General features: G+C 34.8%; 2 protein-coding genes across 10 annotated transcripts in view; one reads left to right on the forward strand and one right to left on the reverse strand.

Annotated features, from left to right (window-relative positions):
- Window positions 1-2,332, reverse strand: part of LOC139499488 (PHD finger protein 3-like) — a 46,471-nt gene extending 44,139 nt beyond the window's left edge. For 4 of the 9 annotated variants that reach the window (XM_071288183.1, XM_071288180.1, XM_071288181.1 and 1 more), the window contains exon 1: window positions 1,987-2,267. The gene's annotated coding sequence lies outside the window, so the exon portion shown is untranslated. Of the gene's footprint in view, window positions 1-1,986 lie in introns of all 9 variants that reach the window. The other 5 variants (XM_071288175.1, XM_071288176.1, XM_071288174.1 and 2 more) reach the window with 2 other exon arrangements.
- Window positions 2,332-19,262, forward strand: LOC139499489 (serine-rich adhesin for platelets-like). The gene is made up of 7 exons (XM_071288185.1): window positions 2,332-2,464; window positions 5,027-5,949; window positions 8,013-8,243; window positions 8,873-9,012; window positions 9,890-14,910; window positions 15,427-15,646; window positions 18,159-19,262. Exons 1-7 carry the CDS (start codon window positions 2,355-2,357, stop codon window positions 18,327-18,329), a joined length of 6,816 nt encoding a protein of 2,271 aa, XP_071144286.1. The 5' UTR covers window positions 2,332-2,354; the 3' UTR covers window positions 18,330-19,262.
- The last annotated feature ends 450 nt before the right edge of the window (window positions 19,263-19,712 follow it).

Consider the following 19,712-nt stretch of genomic DNA (forward strand, 5'->3'; position numbering starts at 1 on the left):
TACTCGCTTTCAGTCAATTTCGTTATCGGTAATATTTAATTTTTACCAAGTCAATGAAACAGCAATTTTCATTTAAAAGTAAAGAAATTCAAGGCATAAACGATATATTTTCTTCTAAAAGATTTTTAAGCTGGTGGCATGCTTTTCATACTTGTTACACGAGAGCGTACATCAAATCATTCTAACTTTCGGCAAAATCAGTTATTACTTCATCAGGACTTGATGAAATTAGCCTAAAGTAAACTTGTCATCCATGTATTGCATTAGAAACGTCATATTCCTTTCCAAATAGCGTATCAAACATCGTTTATTTTTGTAAATTTTTCTTCGTCCGACATTTAAATTTGTAGAACTACGGATCGGAATCGGGATTTCATCGGAAACGGACCCGCTATGACCGAAATCCGGATTCTTGCGATAATGACTACAGAAGCATGAATGGCACTGCTGACAGGCAAAAATTGATCCCAAAAGGGAAAATTACGCATTCCACACGCATTGACATACTTTTGGTTAGATCTTCTTGATTAATGTATATATTTCCATGTATAAGCATTGTTTCAATTTATAGGTTAAAGTTGCTTAACTCCGGGACTATTACACCAGAGACATATATATACACATGTGTATATATATGTCTCTGCATACACTATGAGGTTCCTAATAGGGTGACTGGTATATACATATATAGTGTATATGCAATGAGGTTGATATATTTGAGTGGTGCCATGGATCTATATAGTGGAAGTACAGAATCAAAACATAGTTTTTATGTTTTTATTAATGGAAGGGTTAACCAGAGACATATATAACATGTATAAACTATATGTATTTATATTTCTCTGGGTTAATATACTGGTCTGTTCTCATTTCATTGTTCTTGTATTTTGATAAATTCTAAAAAAAAAAAAAAAAAAACCCACTTATAATGGTTTTATTTTCATTTTTAGTGTCGACTGGACCAATTTTGCACTTTTATTTTTTTTTTATTTCGCCCTCTCGACCCTAATTTTTTACAAATTTTCTCGTTAAACAGATAAAATAAAAAGTCTGGCCTTACTGCTGATTAATGTTGATGTCTTAATTCTTTTATATATGTTTTAATATAATTATACCCAATAATCTTGAAAACTTGTAATAAAGACATAATCAACCTAGTTGTTTTATACTCATCTAAGGAAAATATTTTTCAAAGGCCTTTTTTAATTTGTTTACCGTACATCTTTAACATTATAATAAAAATAATAAACATTTATGAATTACAATAAATATATATATTTATTTTTATTCCTTAGAAATATTTTTTTTATTGGGGCCGGATCAACTTTACATATGGGCCGGATCGACGTGGGGCCGGATCGACCCGAAAGCTCTCTTTCGATGGATAACGGCCATGTGTTCCGATAGAAATACAAACCGGAACTCTCAAACGTAAATAAAACCTCTAGATAATAATAAAGTTACGACGTATAGAATAGTCATATAAGTAAAATATGCACCTATTTTTTTTTGACTGATGACAATTGAACCGGCCAAATAACTGTTTGAAACGGTCAATTTGGCTGGCGGCCGGTTCTTATGGAAAACACTGAACAATGGGGTATTTTACTTTCTACGGAGCCAATGCTGTATCTGGAAGAAGTGTCAAGGACATTGTCTTCCAATCCAGGGCACTGACAACAATCAGCATTTGAGACTGCCAACCATGTGCCATTATGTGGGATCTGCAGATTTTATCTTTAGAAATTGATTAGTTGCATTGCATCAGACCAATTCCAATGACAAGCATGGTTTGAATAAAATAAGTGGTATAGTGTTTTAGTATTAAATTGCTTCTCTTCTCTTAAAAGGTGATCTAAATATTTCCTGCAGAATAATGTTGACTTGATTGTAAACAACAAGGGAGTCAAAACACATGGCTTTTAGAAATATCTTTTGATGGCAATTTGGGCACAACTTTCAACTTACGGTACCATACATACAAACCTTTTTCATCACAATATTAAATTTTAGAGTCCGATCAAATCCAAATGCAAACGAGAACGTGGAAACGTGTCATATTGCAAATAAAGAGTTGATTCATTTACACAACTTCCCACATTATGCAGTCGCCATTTTCGTTTGTCACGTGACCTCTATTTTCATTCTTCCAAATCTCTCTGTATCCTTTCAAATCAGGACTTATGCTTTTGAAAACAAATAATTTTTTATCAGAACATAAGTATTCTTCAATTGTTTTATATCTATAACTAACTTCTTGGTAATAAACGGATGTTTGCATCTCTTACTTAGTTGTAAATATAACGTTCGATACTCTCTAGATTTTTGCATACACAATTATTTTGCGGGAGTTTATGAACTTCACCACACGTGTAATTTCCCAAAATAACGACTCATTTTCAAAGGAAGAAATATGTCTAACTTCCATAGACAACTTTGCAGCCTACATATCAGAACCAAATAAGTTAGTTAAATGTTATCATTTTTGATTTCTCAAATCTGTTTACTTACTGCATAATCAACTCTGAGAGTACTAAAATTATATACATGTATATTGTATATTTAACTGCATGTGTTGACTATAGTAGTCTCAGATAAGTTGTAGCTTATACACCTTATCGCTATTTGTTCGCCATTACTGGACATCACACAGGTTCCCAGAAAATTTTGACGTCATCATGGTCATGGTCATAATGCAAAATATCTTTCGCCACAATAAAAAAGGGATTGTTGAATGATGTCAATTAATAGTTTAAGTGGGACAGATTCTCAGGTCAGCAGGGAATAGCGATAAGGTGTATTCAGAAGAGTGTGGTAATGCCTTTTACTGTCAGGTGTCAAACGGTCATTTTCGGTTGCCATTACTGTCAAAATTGTTAAAATTTTACCATATTTCGTCAAAAATATCCCATTCGTGATTTGTCAGATGTCTCAAATAATTATTGTCACCGTTACTTTTTGGAAAAAAAAATGGTGTGATTTGTCAAATTCAGCTGATTTTTTTTATCGTCTATAAGAAAGAGGGTCATGGTAAAGGATTATTTGCGTGCAACTTGTAATGCCGTTTTTATTTCACGTGCAGTAGTGAAAAAGGTTCGTTATTCACCATGTTACATGAAATCAGTAAAAAGATCAATGATCAAGACAAGGGAGTGTAAGAATTCCCTTTATCATCAGGTGTCAAACAGTCGTTTCATCTTTCGTTAGCGTCAAATAAATAAAAAGTTTATCATGATTTGTCAGAGGTCTTACATGTCTTAATTAAAATATCCTACTGCTATTTGGAAATTTGTCCTGCTTGACCCCAGAATAAACCTTATCGCTATTTGTCCACCATTACTTCACATAACAAAAGTTCCTATAAAATTTTAAATTCATAATAGAAAATATCTCCCACCACAAAGGAAAAGTATGACGTCAATAGTTCAAGCGGAACAGATTTTCGGGGAGCCTGGAATAGCGATAAGGTTTATCTGTGCCTCTTGAACTTTTGAAAGTTGGTCAACAGGTGCTATTTTCTTAACCCCAAAGATCCAGGGCTGCTGCTATAGGTACATGTATCCAGCTGTACTCTGCATGTAAAGTGGACCCCAGTTAACAAATTGACCCCGACAGTTATTATGGTGGGCATGAGAGCAGTCTGAAGAAGGTCATTTGGACCAAAAATCCTGAATTTCACCATTTTTTCCGATTTTTACTTCAACTGGACCTGAAACCAGAAGTCAGGGGTGTGGAAATATTTGTTGTGAGCAGTTGTCCCTGGGCATGTAAAACTAAAAATTTTACTTGTCCGGAAAAAAATTTACTTGCCCTGATGATCCCAATAAATATTGAAGTATTTCTTTTTAGCTAATATATGATTCTTACTTAGCACTATTGTGCATCACAAACCAATGAAATCCATTTGTTTATATGTGTAAAAATTAGGAAAGAAGGAAATAAGTTAACATCAGTGGGACAGAAACCTAACAGCAAACCAACCAATGATATAACATGTATAAAGGACAATTTGGCAGCAGTTTTGGAATAAAAATTGTAGCCAGTAGGTACATAATATACTAAATTTGAGGACAGTGATTTCTTTTTTTTAAACAATGTTAAATACTCTGTGTCCTCCGTTTGCATTTAAGGTTTTCTACTCGACTCATGATTCTTTTTGTCTTGCTTGCCCAGCTTTTTATTACGTATTTGTCAATCTGAATCTTGATACAAAATTTAAAGAAATGACACAACCGGTAAATGAGGGATAAAACTTAATCGACGATCCAGGGTCAATGGACAAAGCCAATGCAATGTTACGCGACTCTGGTTCGCATACTTATTTTTATTTATTTTGGTAATCGATCTATTTCCAGTATCATGTAATATTTATCGTCATGAACATTGATGTTTTTACTTGCTGAAGATTGGTTTCTTTTACATAAATTAAACATCTTTATACGTTTTGAAATTAATTTTATGTTTTTGTTGGATTTGAACTTTGTCTTGTACATGTTGTATATTTTTTTTACTTGTCCACGGGCAACCAAGACAAAAATAATTACTTGTCCGGTTGTTCAAATGTACGAGTCGGGTGAGTCGGGCATAGCATTTCAACACCCCTGCAGAAGTAGTCATTTTCTATGCGTATTTGAATAATAAATTTAGTAATTACTATATAGATCAGTTTTAAGCCTCTGAACTTCCTGTGTAAGACATAAGACATTGAAGGGAAACCCACCCTTCCAGAAAACCCAGTTTTATCCGATTTCTTCCAAATTGGTATTTCAGCTCAAAATGCAATTTATACATGAGAAACATGTCACTAGATAGCCTCAGGTTAAGGGAACATGCATAACTTTTGAAATAAGTATCATACAGTTGACTTCTAAAAGTATGGAAAGCCATTGGAGCCAAATAACTGTTTGGATATTGATGGTCACTGCATGGTAAGAATTAAGAACACAAATTTGATCTATTACATAGAAGCTAATTTTATTTAACCCATTTTAACATTTTAACCAGGTTTCATAACCTTTCTTTTTAGTGATGGTGAAACGATTGCTGATAATGTGAAAATGGTAGTATCTAATAGTAACAGTGGTAAAACTGGTGACCATGTTAGAACAAGAGTCCCCAGGAATCAGACAAAGCCCACGTGTCACAGGGTAATTATTCAGCAGTCACAAGATGAGTCTAAACATATAACAGAACACCAAAGTGAGTTGGAGGGAGTTGCAACACAGCCAGGTAATGGAAGGCAAACCAAACAGTTAAGTGAGTTGGAGGGAGTTGTAACACAGCCAGGTAATGGACGGCAAACAGAACTGAGAGATGGAGAGCATACTTCTATACAAAATGAAGAAAATGATGTGAAAACTAATAACATGGAGGTAAATGGTATCCACTCAACTTCTTCTATTGTAAGTTTTAATAAGTCCCAAGAAACAAAAAATAAAAGGCAATCCATTTCACAGGCAGAAATGCACATTCAGAAAATGCCTGTCATTAATGAGGAGGGCAAACAAATGGCCGTGTGGACAGACATCAAGGAAATCATATTCCCATCATGTTCTGATTCTCTGTGTGACATCGTATTGACTGTTGTAAAAGAAATCCTCGACTACCCCCAAAACGAACAAAATGCCAGCCCATGCACTCCAAAACAACAGATGGCATTTTTAAGGAATTTTAGGATTGTTCCATGTGGAACACTTTTGGTCAACACCAAAACAATACAAGAAAAGATTCAGACCTTGAAAAGCATGGTTAGAACCCGTCATATCACTACTGAGGAGGTCCACAGTCGAGAATGTCATTATTCAAAGGAGCACATCAGTCATGACAGTCTGTTGACACCTGATCAGAAGGTGACCAGTGAGTTCCAGAAAATGAAATTAGAGGCAAATAATCAGTTCTGTTGGTGTGTTTTACCATGTGGACAAGAAAAAGAAATCTCCAAAGATGAAGGTAAGAAAATGATTCTAATCTAACCTCAATGTCATAGTATGATTTCACCTTCATTTAAATATATATTGAGAACCCTTGGTTTAAGTTGACAACTGCATGTCCTATGGTAAAGATCTTGTCTGATCTATATCTTGAGAACTGTTATGATTACAAAGTTTATACTTCATATGTATCTATACTATTAAACGAGAAGACCTCAATTTGTGTGTCGCTTCTCTTCCTTCCACAATAAATTAATCATCATGCCTCTGTGACCTATAGGTACCATGTATTGTCACATTTGTCATCCATTCTTATGATTATTCAGTTTGGGTTATTTTGGGAGAAAAACGAAAAAATTACGTCCGGATATTTTTCCGTCATTGGACGAAATTTTAAGTCAGACTAGACATCCGATTTGCGTTTTTTCTGTACTTTGTACATACCAAAGACTATGAATAACGTGTATTTGCTATCTGCTATCATTTTTAAGTTTACTATCCACGGCGGTCACTGAGTTAATTAAATAGAGAGAGTCTATATATTGAAATCAATAGAAAAACAAAATTATAGGAGTTTTGGAGGAAAAAAATTAGGAGCCGGGCTAGAAAAATAATTGTCATGTCCCAATAACTTTTGATACCTTTTCTGAAATTCTTCAGTCATAAATAAAGGCAACAGTAGTATACCGCTGTTCAAACTCATAAATCCATGGATAAAAAACAAAATCGGGGTAACAAACTAAAACTGAGGGAAACACATTAAATATAACATTTGTATAAGAGGAGAACAACGACACAACACTACAAAAAAATCTTTTTACAAAAATTCATAGGGTCACAAAGTATATTAAATAGAGAGGGGTCTATATAATATATCAATGACTGCCGTGGATTGATTAGTTAACTGAGAACTGATAGTAAAAAGCAAACACACTTTATTTATAGTAATGTATGTTAATAATTCTCCAGTCATTAATTTTTTTTACAAAAATTCATCCTACAACACTTTACATACTTTCAACCACGCTCTGGATGCCCGCGAGTGTGTTCTAGCATTTATCATCCTTGCTTAAAGTATTTCAGTTTGGGTCATTTTTGGAGGAAAACGAAAATATAGGTGTCCATATATTGTTTCCGTCATCGGACTGACTTTTTGAGAAAATATAAAAGACTTCCACTTCACTTCAGGCCTGTTTTGAAATTAAACATAATTTGCATAAGTACTTGGGACAGAACAATTGTTTTTTGCGTTTTTCTGTATACTATGATCATACATATACTATAGATAAAGTGTATTTGCTATTTATATATATTATCAATTCCAATAGTTTTCTATCCACGGCGGTCAGTGAAATATTTCTGTATACTACATACATACATACTATGAATAAATTGTATAAATTTGCTATAATTTACTATAAATTCCACTGAATAGTTTACTGGGGTGACTTTTAATATATCAGTAACCGTTTTATATAGTAATTTATGTTCATATTAGTATACAGAAAAACAGAAAGAATAAAAATCGGTATTTGAAAAAAAGGGGGAGGGCAAAAAAAAAAGTGTGTCCAGTCCCGAAGTACCTTTGACTTTTGATACCTCTCCTGGAATTCTCCAGTTATATTTTTTAACAGTTTACAACCGCTGTTATTCCCCGCGATTTCGCGGGTGTGTTCTAGTATATGTTAAAATCAGAGGGTGTGTCAAAATGTATTTATAACTTCCTAGGTCAAAGGTCAAGGTAAAAAACTGGTTTCAGTTGACAACTTCATGTCCTATGGTAAAGATTCAAAATATTTACCACACATTATTCTCAGCAGGGTCAACAGAGATAGCTCCTATATCAATGATATCTAGTTAATTTTAAATTGAAAAAATTAAAACAAAAACCTACCATATCATTAGATTATTTAAATAAATAGCTTAGAAATAAAACACAGACCTGTATCAGAATTTGTTTATCTGTTTAAGTGAAAATCTTGACCAATCATTTGCAGTCATTTGTGATCAATGGCTATAGAATACTACTGTACACAGCAATTTGTATAAATGTAATAATTTGTTGTTTTTGATGTATTACAGAATCTGATCCCATAATCTACAATGGCCGCTACTTGATTCCTGCAATGAAGCTTGGTGTCCGACCATATGTTTCTATGTCACTTGTCTACCCCTACTTTAGACAGTTCTACAATTTTTTGTTTGATCTGAGTAGAGACCATCTGATTGGAACAGGAAGTGACATTACTATTTGTCTTACTCCCCTGGAGGCCAATTGTATGTCCAGTTATATTGCTAGGCAACAAGGATGGGGTAAGCATTAGTATTTTGTCAGTATAAAGTGTGTTTTCTTTCTTTTTAAAACTTTTACAAGTAAAGAAAATCTAAATCGGTTTTATTAAATGCTAATTATGGTTAGCATTTGTCTCTTGCCCTTGAATATAAAAAAAAGAAGATGTGGTATGATTGCCAATGAGACAACTCTCCACAAGAGACAAAAATGACACAGAAATTGAAGATCAGTTATACCACTAGACAGTAAGTTGAAAAAATTAAATTATATAGAGAAGACTGCATGAGGACAAATTTTGTTAAATGATTCAAACTGCAAAATGAAGAATTGTATATTATTATTAGTAGTAAAACCATGATTAGCGGGATTGTAATGGATCAGGCTTATTTGCAGGGATATGCTATCTGTTTTTGAATTAAGACAAGCAAATTCTAAAAACCACGAATGAAATAGTCATCTTTTTAAAAGAAAAATTTAAAAAAAACATTATATTAATTCAATAATTATATGACTTTATGAATAGAAGGTTAATGTTAGGTATATGTCAATGAGACATCTATACATAAATATATATATGGTTGATTTTAAAAATATGAATATTATGTAACCACTACTCTAATATTGATATATTTGAATTGCCTATTTTAAGGAGCTAATTGGCATCACATTACATCACGTGACCTAATGATAGATTGGCAGAAACTCTGTAAACATGTGAAGAATCCTCCAAGTTTGTCAACTGAGAGTCCAGATCTGTCTCATAATGTTGCCATGGTAACACCATTACAGGTAATTGAAGCATCTCTGAAAATGTTTGTGGAAAAATATTCAGGGGGATATTGAAGAATTGTTCTGGGTTGCTGTTCAAGATACTTCAATGGAGCCTTTCAAATTCATGTACTGTAATTGGCCTTGTAAAGTCTGCACTGATACATTGTCAATACCCCCAATTTCACCAAAGGAATTCACGAAAAAAGCCTTTTTGTTACTTGTTAAAATCATTTAGTTTAGTAATTTCAAATTGATGGATTTTGGAATATTTCAGATACGAAATTAAAGATGAATTTTGGTCTGTTTTGTAGGGTTCTTGTATCATTTTAATTTTGAAATAGTTGCAGGCTGTGCATAGAATATTTTTCAACCCGAAATAAGCAAACTGATGTTATCATTTGCATGTATAAGGTCAATTTCTATCTGAAGCAGCTTACTTGTAATTCCTGTTAGCACACGTTCTGTCAAAATCACCAAAAAAATGATACCAATCGAAAAGGTTGTGTTTGACATGAACCAGAACTAGAAAAAGCATGTGAAATCAAGTGTTAATCTTATTTTTGCTTATTTACTTTATAATCTGCAATCTTACCTAGCAAATTTAGTTTGGAGTGAAAAAAAAATACAACGATACCAGACTGAATTCATATGTGTTGATTTAAACAAGCATTATTGTAACTGTTAGCAATAAATATAGAAAGATGATGTGGTATGATTGCAAATGATACAACTCTCCACAAGAGATCAGATGACACAGAAATAAACAACTATAGGCCACCTTATGGCCTTCAGCAGTGAGCAAAGCGGAAAGTCTGTTAAGTAAATCCAGATGATATAAACAACAATACCTTAGTATGTTATATTTTAAAAAATATTACAAGATTTTTTATTTCAGATTCTTTACGATACAGAAAGCGACCTACCTCAGTATGGAAGGATCAAAGATTCATACTATAGAAGCGATAAGTCATGGATGAATGCTGATAATACAGGGCTGCAACAACAAAGAAAACCTGCAAATCTTTCTACTCCCTCAACTGGGCATATAATAGCAATGAAAAATTATGTCAAAATACTGCCGAAGTCTGAACTCAGCCCTGGACCGCTGCAGATTCAACATTCTCTTTCCAAAAACGGAAATTTAGAACCAAGTATAAATAGGTCAGCACAAGTTTCAAATAAGGATCAGAAAGTAGACAATGTTGACCCCCCTCGAAGTTCTCAGAGTGCCAATCAGCAGCAGCAGATTACACATGTGCTGGGAACCTTTCTTGGTTACAGGAAAGATGGTAAAAAGATAATACTACTCAACCAGAATACCAACGATGGAAGTACAACAAAGGGGTCTAAGTTATTAAAGAACAATAAGTTACAGGTAATTGTAGCTAACAACAGCTTGTCAAATACCGCAGCAGAAAGTACAAAATCAAAGCAGTTCATATTTATAACTCCCCAGAAAATTAAAACTACTGAGAAGACAGAGCAGAAGACAGAGCAGAAGACAGAGCAGAAGACAGAGCAGGCGACAGAGCAGACGACAGAGCAGACGACAGAGCAAACGACAGAGCAGACGACATTAAAGGAGACTGTTGTTGGGACAATGGTCAATGTAAAAGAAGAAAAAGTTCCTGTCACACAAAATGATACAGTACAGCAGAATACGAAGGTGAAACAGGAAACAACTGTGGTTCTGAAACCTGAGCAGGGGAAGTTGGTGTCAGGGCAGACCATTGAAAACACAACAAATGAAATCACAGGAGAGAGATCAGATGAAAAACATCAGTACAAAAATGAAGCTGAAAAACGACACCATAAACCAACAGTTGGAAGAAACAACTCATCAGAGGAATATAAAACTGAATTAAATAACACCAAGAAAAGTCAAAGTATTTGTCAGCAATATCCGGTGGAATCAAAAGTATTTTCTGAGTCAGATGAAGGAAAGCCAAATGAGGTTGAAGACCAATTTGATGGGCTGAAGGTTAAGTGTGACATGGAACAAATAGATGTGATTGATCAAGTGTCTGTAATAAAATCCTGGGTGAAAAATGCAGGCAAAGATATGATTGATAAAGTCTCAGGCTTAAAGGGTAGGGTTAAACATTCCAACAAAGATATAAATGGGAATATTATAGTCTGTCCTCCAAGAAAAGCTAATAATAGCCAGAAAGATTACCATGATGACACCTTGTTTAATAAAGCTGAAAAGATAAAAGATGCACATGTGATTGACAGCATACACAGTAAATCATTGGAGCAAACCAAAAGTAAGAAAACCACTGTTAAAAATAACCTGAACTTGGACCTTCTCGAGAAATCAACAAAGGCAACTAATATCAGCAATCCTGTGGAAGCTAATGTATTTAAACAAGCTGATTTAAATTCAGACAAAAAACATTTGACCAAAAACCAGAGTCAGAAATCATTCATAGATAGAAATGTAAAGACAACAAAAAGACCTGTGATCTTACCTGTGGCTAAGGCAGGATTTACTAACCTCAGTAGAAACAAACAGTCTATAATTGGACAACGAATCATTGAGAGTAAAACTGTGGATATTGTCGGATCTATCCTTAAAGATTCAATGTCAAGTCAGAAAAGACTGGAAAAGTTAACAGGAGACATATCTAAAAATAAACCAAGTAGTATTAGTAGAGAGGCACCATACAGGGAAATATTGTTTGACAAAGACCAACAACATCAACATAATTTGATGGCATTGGCCTCAGCTAGTCCATTTGCTCCTAATAGTCAAAGTACATGGAAATTACTGAATTTGTACGATAGTCAGTACATTTCACATTTAAGTAAGGATAAAAATCAGATTTCATGTCCAACTAATGACAAGGAACATGATCATGTGACAGGAAGTCAGCAGAAAAGTCCAGTATCCTTACCTCTGATATCTAAGAGCTGTCATCTCTTGCCATCAATCAGAAGGATAAAGGATGGAAAGAAAGATCGACCAAGGAAGAGTGTTTCATCACCATTGTTGGCTTCAGAGAAAGCTAAATACAAAGTCAAATGTCAGGATTTGAAACTGACATTTTATAAAATCAAGGAAAAGAGACAGAAATCCAAAGATCCCAGTGGTCAGCACCGCAGTGGTCAACATGGTCCGCACTTTCATAAAACAGATTTGAGCAAAGCTTTGAATAAAGAGAAGACAGTAGAAAACATGAGTCAGGCAGAGGATCAGATAGGGGTTCAGGAAGAGATAATCTCAGACCACAACAGTAAACCATGCAAGAAATCTAGTAAGGTTGTAAGGGCAAGAACGTCCACTGATTTGGCCGGGAAGGAAAATAATATTGATCACCAAAACAATGGAAAAATAAAGCCAAGTAAAGTGAAGAAAAGGATTTCAAACAAAAAGAGTGGTAAAATACAACAAAACAATAAAACTACTGATAAAGGTATTACCAAAGCTTCACATTGTTCAACCACTAGGAAAGATGTCTGTAGAGGAAAGCAAAAGGACAATATGTCAAAAGAAAATGAGAAAATAATTACAGAATGTCACAACAGAGAAAGACCCAAGAAGAAGGTAGATAATGTAAATCCATTACCTGAAGATGACCTCCAGCATATTGATTGGTCATTGCAGGGATCTGTGTTTGTTCTAGATAATGACCTTGGGGAAGGAAATCAACATGTCCTACGCAGAAGCTTAAGGTCAATTCTAACTCCAAACAAACCTAAAATACAGATCAGCAGTGACGATGATAAAGAAATCAATGACGATGATGAGAAACAGCTGAAAACTACTAAGAAGGGAAAAAAGAGGAGAACAAAAACTAAATTAAAACTAACAAGACCTGTTGTTTATGATGAAAGCAGTGGAGATAGTCTGTATAATCCACAGCTGAGATCTACAGGTAAAGAAGATATTTTAGTTCCAGCATCAATGCTTAAAAACTCCTCAGATAGTTCAGAGGATGTGACGTCACCCAAAACAGATCTTGATGGTACCAGTTCTGATGAACTTCCAGATCTAGGAGTATCAGAAGACAATCATGAACTTATCTCTGTTACTACTGGGAGCAGCATGGAAAGTTTGGGTGACTCACCGGAGTCGAGTGTTAGTAGTGGCAGTCTGGAAACCAGTCATGGAGCAGATAGACAAAGAATCAATCACAACAAAGCAGAGAAGTTGGGAAAGAAACCAGAACAGAAATCCAAAGCAAAAGGGAAAAAGAAGAAAATACCAGTGAAAGCAGAATCTGGTGTAACTGATGAAAAGAAGGTTCCTGACAGAGATAGAGATATTCTCAAAGTCAATTACATGGATAAAGTTATACAGGAACAGCAGAGAATACTGGACATTATCAAAAATAAGTCTCCATTGACAAAGAGAAGAGGTGGGTCACAGAGACATCAAAACAAGGATTCACAGAATGGGGATACATTAAGGGGACAGGCTGGAACCCGTATTCAAATCATGAGACTGAGGAGTAATAACAATTTGCTTGATGAAAACAATAATGATACCAACATAGAAAGTAGAAACTATAATACAAGTCGAACTGTGAGTGACTCTTCAGTTCATGAGACTAAAAGCATGAGTCCAAAGAATTCCTCCAATAAAGAAATCACAAGTGGAATCCATCTGACTGATTATTTAACTGAGGCTGGTGAGAATCTTTGGCATGACAAAGAAGGCTGTGATAATGGGACAGAGAATTTGGATAATAAGAACTTGTTTTCTGATGAAAGTCACACATACCTTTCTATAATAAATGACAAAAGTCAAAAATCCTTGACAGGTAACAATCAAACACATCTTTCAGAATCTGTAGAAACAGGAATTTCTGAAGGCAATTCAGATATTTGTATCAACATTCAGGATGCCAACCAAGATATAATATACATCATTAGTGATGAATCAGATGGGGAGTGTTCTATGTTGCTTGTCTCTCAGGATGACGTTGAAAATATCACAAGTAATCAGCTGATTCAGGACAGAAATATATTTGATTGGGCAAATGTGGAGTTGTTAGGAGGAACTTTGAAAACTGCTGATACTAATGGTTGTCTTGAAAATACAAGCAATAACTCAAGTCCAATTTATGTCCATCAACACAACATTCAGCTTGAAGATGGAAGTTGGTTACCTAATGGCTTTGTTAAAACAGAATATGAAGATAATTCTTGTCCAGATATTGACCATGAGGTCACTCTGCCTCATACAGTAGATTATACTGACCAAAGAGATGACCAAGGACATGAAGATATTTCTTACTCGGAAACATGTATTAACAACCTAGAAGAAGAAGAAGAAAAGACATTGGTATACACAGAGAATGTTGACAATTTTTATGAGTCTTACTCAGAGGAAGATGTTACATTGACTGTACATGTGGAAAACAACGAGAACAAGAAATCAGACATTGATACACTTAATGTTTGTCGATCTCAAAGTAGATTTACTGATGGGACAAATGTGTATGAAGGAGACTTGAAGACAGTGTCGAATGTAACAATACCAGCCATTGGTACAAAAAGCAGTGTGTCAAATGAAACAGACTCTCTCATTGGTGGAGAAAGTAGTACAACAAATGTGACAGAGTCTCTGGTTAGTGGAGATTCCAGTTTGCCAGACCTATCTTTAAGTGCTTTTGATGTTGTCAGCAATACATCAAATGTAACAACATCAATAATTGGTGGAAATCTTGCCTTACCTGATATTACATCTGTTATCATTGGTGCAGGAGATAGTTTGTCAGGTAGTACAGATTCAAACATTGATGTAACCATACCAGACCTAAGCAAAACTGAGATATTGCAGAGTGATTCAGATTTCACTGTTTCATCAGTAGACAGTGGAGAGGTTATAAATGAGAATGATAAGAAGATTACCATGTCATTAGATGACAACAACAACAAACATATTGTGGTGGATACCAATGGAATCAGGTAGGATGTCAAATGATGTCTTGTATACATGTGACAATAGAATTGCATAGAAGCAAGACATAGTTTGTTATTTTTTCACTCTTGTCTTCATCTTCAACAATCAGTGTTAAGTTTTGTGATTGAACCCATTTCATCTTAAGTTTTTATGATACATAGTCATACCTACTGCAAACAAAGTTTGGGACATAGAAATCTGGTCTATCTTTCTGTCCCTTTGCCTGAAATCACTTCCAAGTTGTCTGTCATTTAATCTGTTTTTGGAATTTTTGCCAAAGCTGGTATACAATATAAATAAGAAGATGTAGTTTAGGTGCCAATAAGAAAACTCTCTATCCAAGTCACAATGTATAAAAAGTTTGCCTATAGAAGCCTATGCAAAATATGTTTGTTGTTGTACATTTAAATTTGTAGTTTACCAATACACAAAAACTGATATCCCATGAAAATAAATGACTTTACAGTACTTATTCTGTTTTGATGATATATGTAGTAATTCAGTTGTGCTTTGTTTTTCAGACACTTACCAGATTATGAAAAGTCTGGCGAGACTAATAGTGGACTGATATTCTATGATAGTTGGACCATTCCATATGTCCTTGTCAATGGATACAAGTACACCATATCAAGAGATGTCCTACCTCTGGTTAGTAAACAATGTCAACCGAAATGTCAGATCCCCAAGAATGTGATGAAGAGGTACCCAGGAATACTGAGGACTTTCTGTACCTGGGAACAGGTCAGAGCTTATGCATTAGAATAGAAATGTTTTTATATGAAATTGTGTATTTTCAAATTGTCAAAGTTGACAAGATGAACAGATATTTGTATATATAAAATGCAAGCATTAAAAAAAGAAATGTTCATATAAATATAACACACATATGCTTCAGAAAATCAATATATTCAAAACAGATGAAAGAATAAACTGAACAAAGTAGATTATGACTGCTAAATTGGATCTAATTGACCACAAATTCTGAAACTACCAAATAATTTTGATAAACGCTTAGTCATATAAAGTTTCAGTAAACTTTTGACAGGGCATATTTAAAAGTAATTAGGAGATGTGAAATGATTGACTATGAAATTACTTTCTACCCAAGACCAAAGGATGTGGATTATGTCAACTATAGGTCACCTTTAAAGGGCAACTGTCAGCAAGCCTAACAACTATTCAATCGCATGGGAGACAACCCTGGGATGAGATTTAATTGTGAAACTTCCTGGAGTTGAAAGACCATAGTTTATCTGTTTATGACTATTTTCCTTGGCAATGACAATGACATAGGCTTATCATTATCATTGTGTTCTCACTCAAGAAAAACAATTCTAAGTTGAGTACCAATTAAAAAATATCACAATAAAAGATCAAAGCAGAATTTAAGAAAACAGCAATAAATGGTGAATATAATTATAAACAATTTGTCTAACGATGTAAATTTTCAATATTTACAAAAACATGAAGTTGTGATAAAATTGCAAATTAGACAGCTATCCACAACATAAAGTGGATGTAAGCAATAGATGACAGCCTTCAACAATGAGCAAAACCTGTTACAAAAGGCCCTAACATGAAAAAACGTGAAACAATTCAAATAAGGAAAGGGGCAACCGGATTCAAGGTATAAAAAAAATAACAAAGAAGTACCACTACATTAGACATCAACAAACAACAACCAAATGAATACCAGGCTCTTCACTAGGGATAGGCACATCAACAAACAACAACCAATGAATACCAGGCTCCTCACTAGGGATAGGCACATCAACAAACAACAACCAATAAATACCAGGCTCCTCACTTGGGATAGGCACATCAACAATCAACAACCAATGAATACCAGGCTCCTCACTTGGGCTAGGCACATCAACAAACAACAACCAATGAATACCAGGCTCCTCACTTGGGATAGGCACATCAACAAACAACAACCAATGAATACCAGGCTCCTCACTTGGGATAGGCACATCAACAAACAACAACCAATGAATACCAGGCTCCTCACTTGGGATAGGCACATCAACAAACAACAACCAATGAATACCAGGCTCCTCACTTGGGATAGGCACATCAACAAACAACAACCAATGAATACCAAGCTCCTCACTTGGGATAGGCACATCAACAAACAACAACCAATGAATACCAGGCTCCTCACTTGGGATAGGCACATCAACAAACAACAACCAATGAATACCAGGCTCCTCACTTGGGATAGGCACATCAACAAACAACAACCAATGAATACCAGGCTCCTCACTTGGGATAGGCACATCAACAAACAACAACCAATGAATACCAGGCTCCTCACTTGGGATAGGCACATCAACAAACAACAACCAATGAATACCAGGCTCCTCACTTGGGATAGGCACATCAACAAACAACAACCAATGAATACCAGGCTCCTCACTTGGGATAGGCACATCAACAAACAACAACCAATGAATACCAGGCTCCTCACTTGGGATAGGCACATCAACAAACAACAACCAATGAATACTAGGCTCCTCACTTGAGCTAGGCACATCAACAAACAACAACCAAATGAATACCCGGCTCCTCACTTGGGCTAGGCACATCAACAAACAACAAGAAATGAATACCAGGCTCCTCACTTGGGCTAGGCACATCAACAAACAACAACCAATGAATACCAGGCTCCTCACTTGGGCTAGGCACATCAACAAACAACAACCAATGAATACCAAGCTCCTCACTAGGGATTGGCACATCAACAAACAACAACCAATGAATACCAGGCTCCTCACTTGGGATAGGCACATCAACAAACAACAACCAATGAATACCAGGCTCCTCACTTGGGCTAGGCACATCAACAAACAACAACCAATGAATACCAGGCTCCTCACTTGGGCTAGGCACATCAACAAACAACAACCAATGAATACCAGGCTCCTCACTTGGGCTAGGCACATCAACAAACAACAACCAATGAATACCAGGCTCCTCACTTGGGCTAGGCACATCAACAAACAACAACCAATGAATACTAGGCTCCTCACTTGAGCTAGGCACATCAACAAACAACAACCAAATGAATACCCGGCTCCTCACTTGGGATAGGCACATCAACAAACAACAACCAATGAATACCAGGCTCCTCACTTGGGCTAGGCACATCAACAAACAACAACCAATAAATTCCAGGCTCCTCGCTTGGGATAGGCACATAAAGTGGCTTTTGCTTTGAAAAAACATAATATTTTTTTTTTATTATATTCAGGTGTTTCAGATAGATCAGCTGATTTGTAGTTCAAAAAGAGGTCCTGTACGCACTGGAGAACTGATGTTGAGGTTTGATATGTTTGTAACTAAGATAGCAGACATCAGAGCCACCATCACAGACAAACACAGGAATACAAAGCTTAAAAATAGTCAACTTTGTCATTACTAAACATTATACTATGTACAAAGAAAAGTTAACAATATTCTCTCTAAATTGTGAAGGAAATATGTTGATATATTATGACATTTGAGAAGCACAGATAAACAAATTTTGGGAGAATATTGTGAAAAAACATTTTTTGTAAATATTGATTGGTCTGTGTATTGTACATGTTATGCATTTATTTATTATTGTCAATGAAAGAGTAACTTATTTATTACTGTTAATGTCTGAGTGACTAATTTACTATTGGTAACGAAGGAGTGACTTATTTATTATTGTTAATGAAAGAGTGGCTTATTTATTATTGTTAACGAAAGAGTGACTTATTTATTATTGTTAACGAAAGAGTGGCTTATTTATTATTGTTAACGAAAGAGTGACTTATTTATTATTGTTAACGAAAGAGTGACTTATTTATTATTGTTAACGAAAGAGTGACTTATTTATTATTGTTAACGAAAGAGTGACTTATTTATTATTGTTAACGAAAGAGTGACTTATTTATTATTGTTAACGAAAGAGTGACTTATTTATTATTGTTAACGAAAGAGTGACTTATTTATTATTGTTAACGAAAGAGTGGCTTATTTATTATTGTTAACGAAAGAGTGACTTATTTATTATTGTTAACGAAAGAGTGACTTATTTATTATTGTTAACGAAAGAGTGACTTATTTATTATTGTTAACGAAAGAGTGACTTATTTATTATTGTTAACGAAAGAGTGACTTATTTATTATTGTTAACGAAAGAGGGACTTATTTGTTATTGTTTATTATAAAAATTGGTTTCCTGAACTTGTAAAGTTTTTGTTTGTTTACTGCTGAACTGTGATATTGCTTGTTATCTTTTATGAATTGATTTTTATTCTATTTAACATGTTTAACCAAAACTGTTACAAACTGTATTATATCGACATAAAAAGAAAAGTTTCATTGAGTTGTAGTTTTATTGTTAAGCCTGCGAATTCTGTCGCAGAAAGCTCAACATAGGGATAGTGATCCCGCGGTGGCTACGGTGGCAGCGTTAGCCAACTTCTTAAAAGCTTTATATTTTAGAAGGTGGAAGACCTGGATGCTTCATACTTTGTATATGGATGCCTTTTATTAGGAAGTTGCCGTCTGTCATATGCCCATTGTCCTTGACCTCATTTTCATGGTTCAGTTACCACTTGAAAAAAAAAATAACCATATTTAATATATGCGTACCTTGCAAGGTCCTCATACCCACCAGACGTTTTTATTTGACCTTGACCTCATTTTATGGATCAGTAAACAAGGTTAAGTTTTGGTGATCAAGTCTATATATCAGATACTATAAATATAGGTCTGCTTTATTTGGTGAATGGAATGATTGTAAGAAGGGGTGGTTCTCTCTAATACTATATGC

This window comes from Mytilus edulis, chromosome 12 (genome assembly GCF_963676685.1).
Source record: "Mytilus edulis chromosome 12, xbMytEdul2.2, whole genome shotgun sequence".
Lineage (NCBI taxonomy): Eukaryota > Metazoa > Mollusca > Bivalvia > Mytilida > Mytilidae > Mytilus > Mytilus edulis.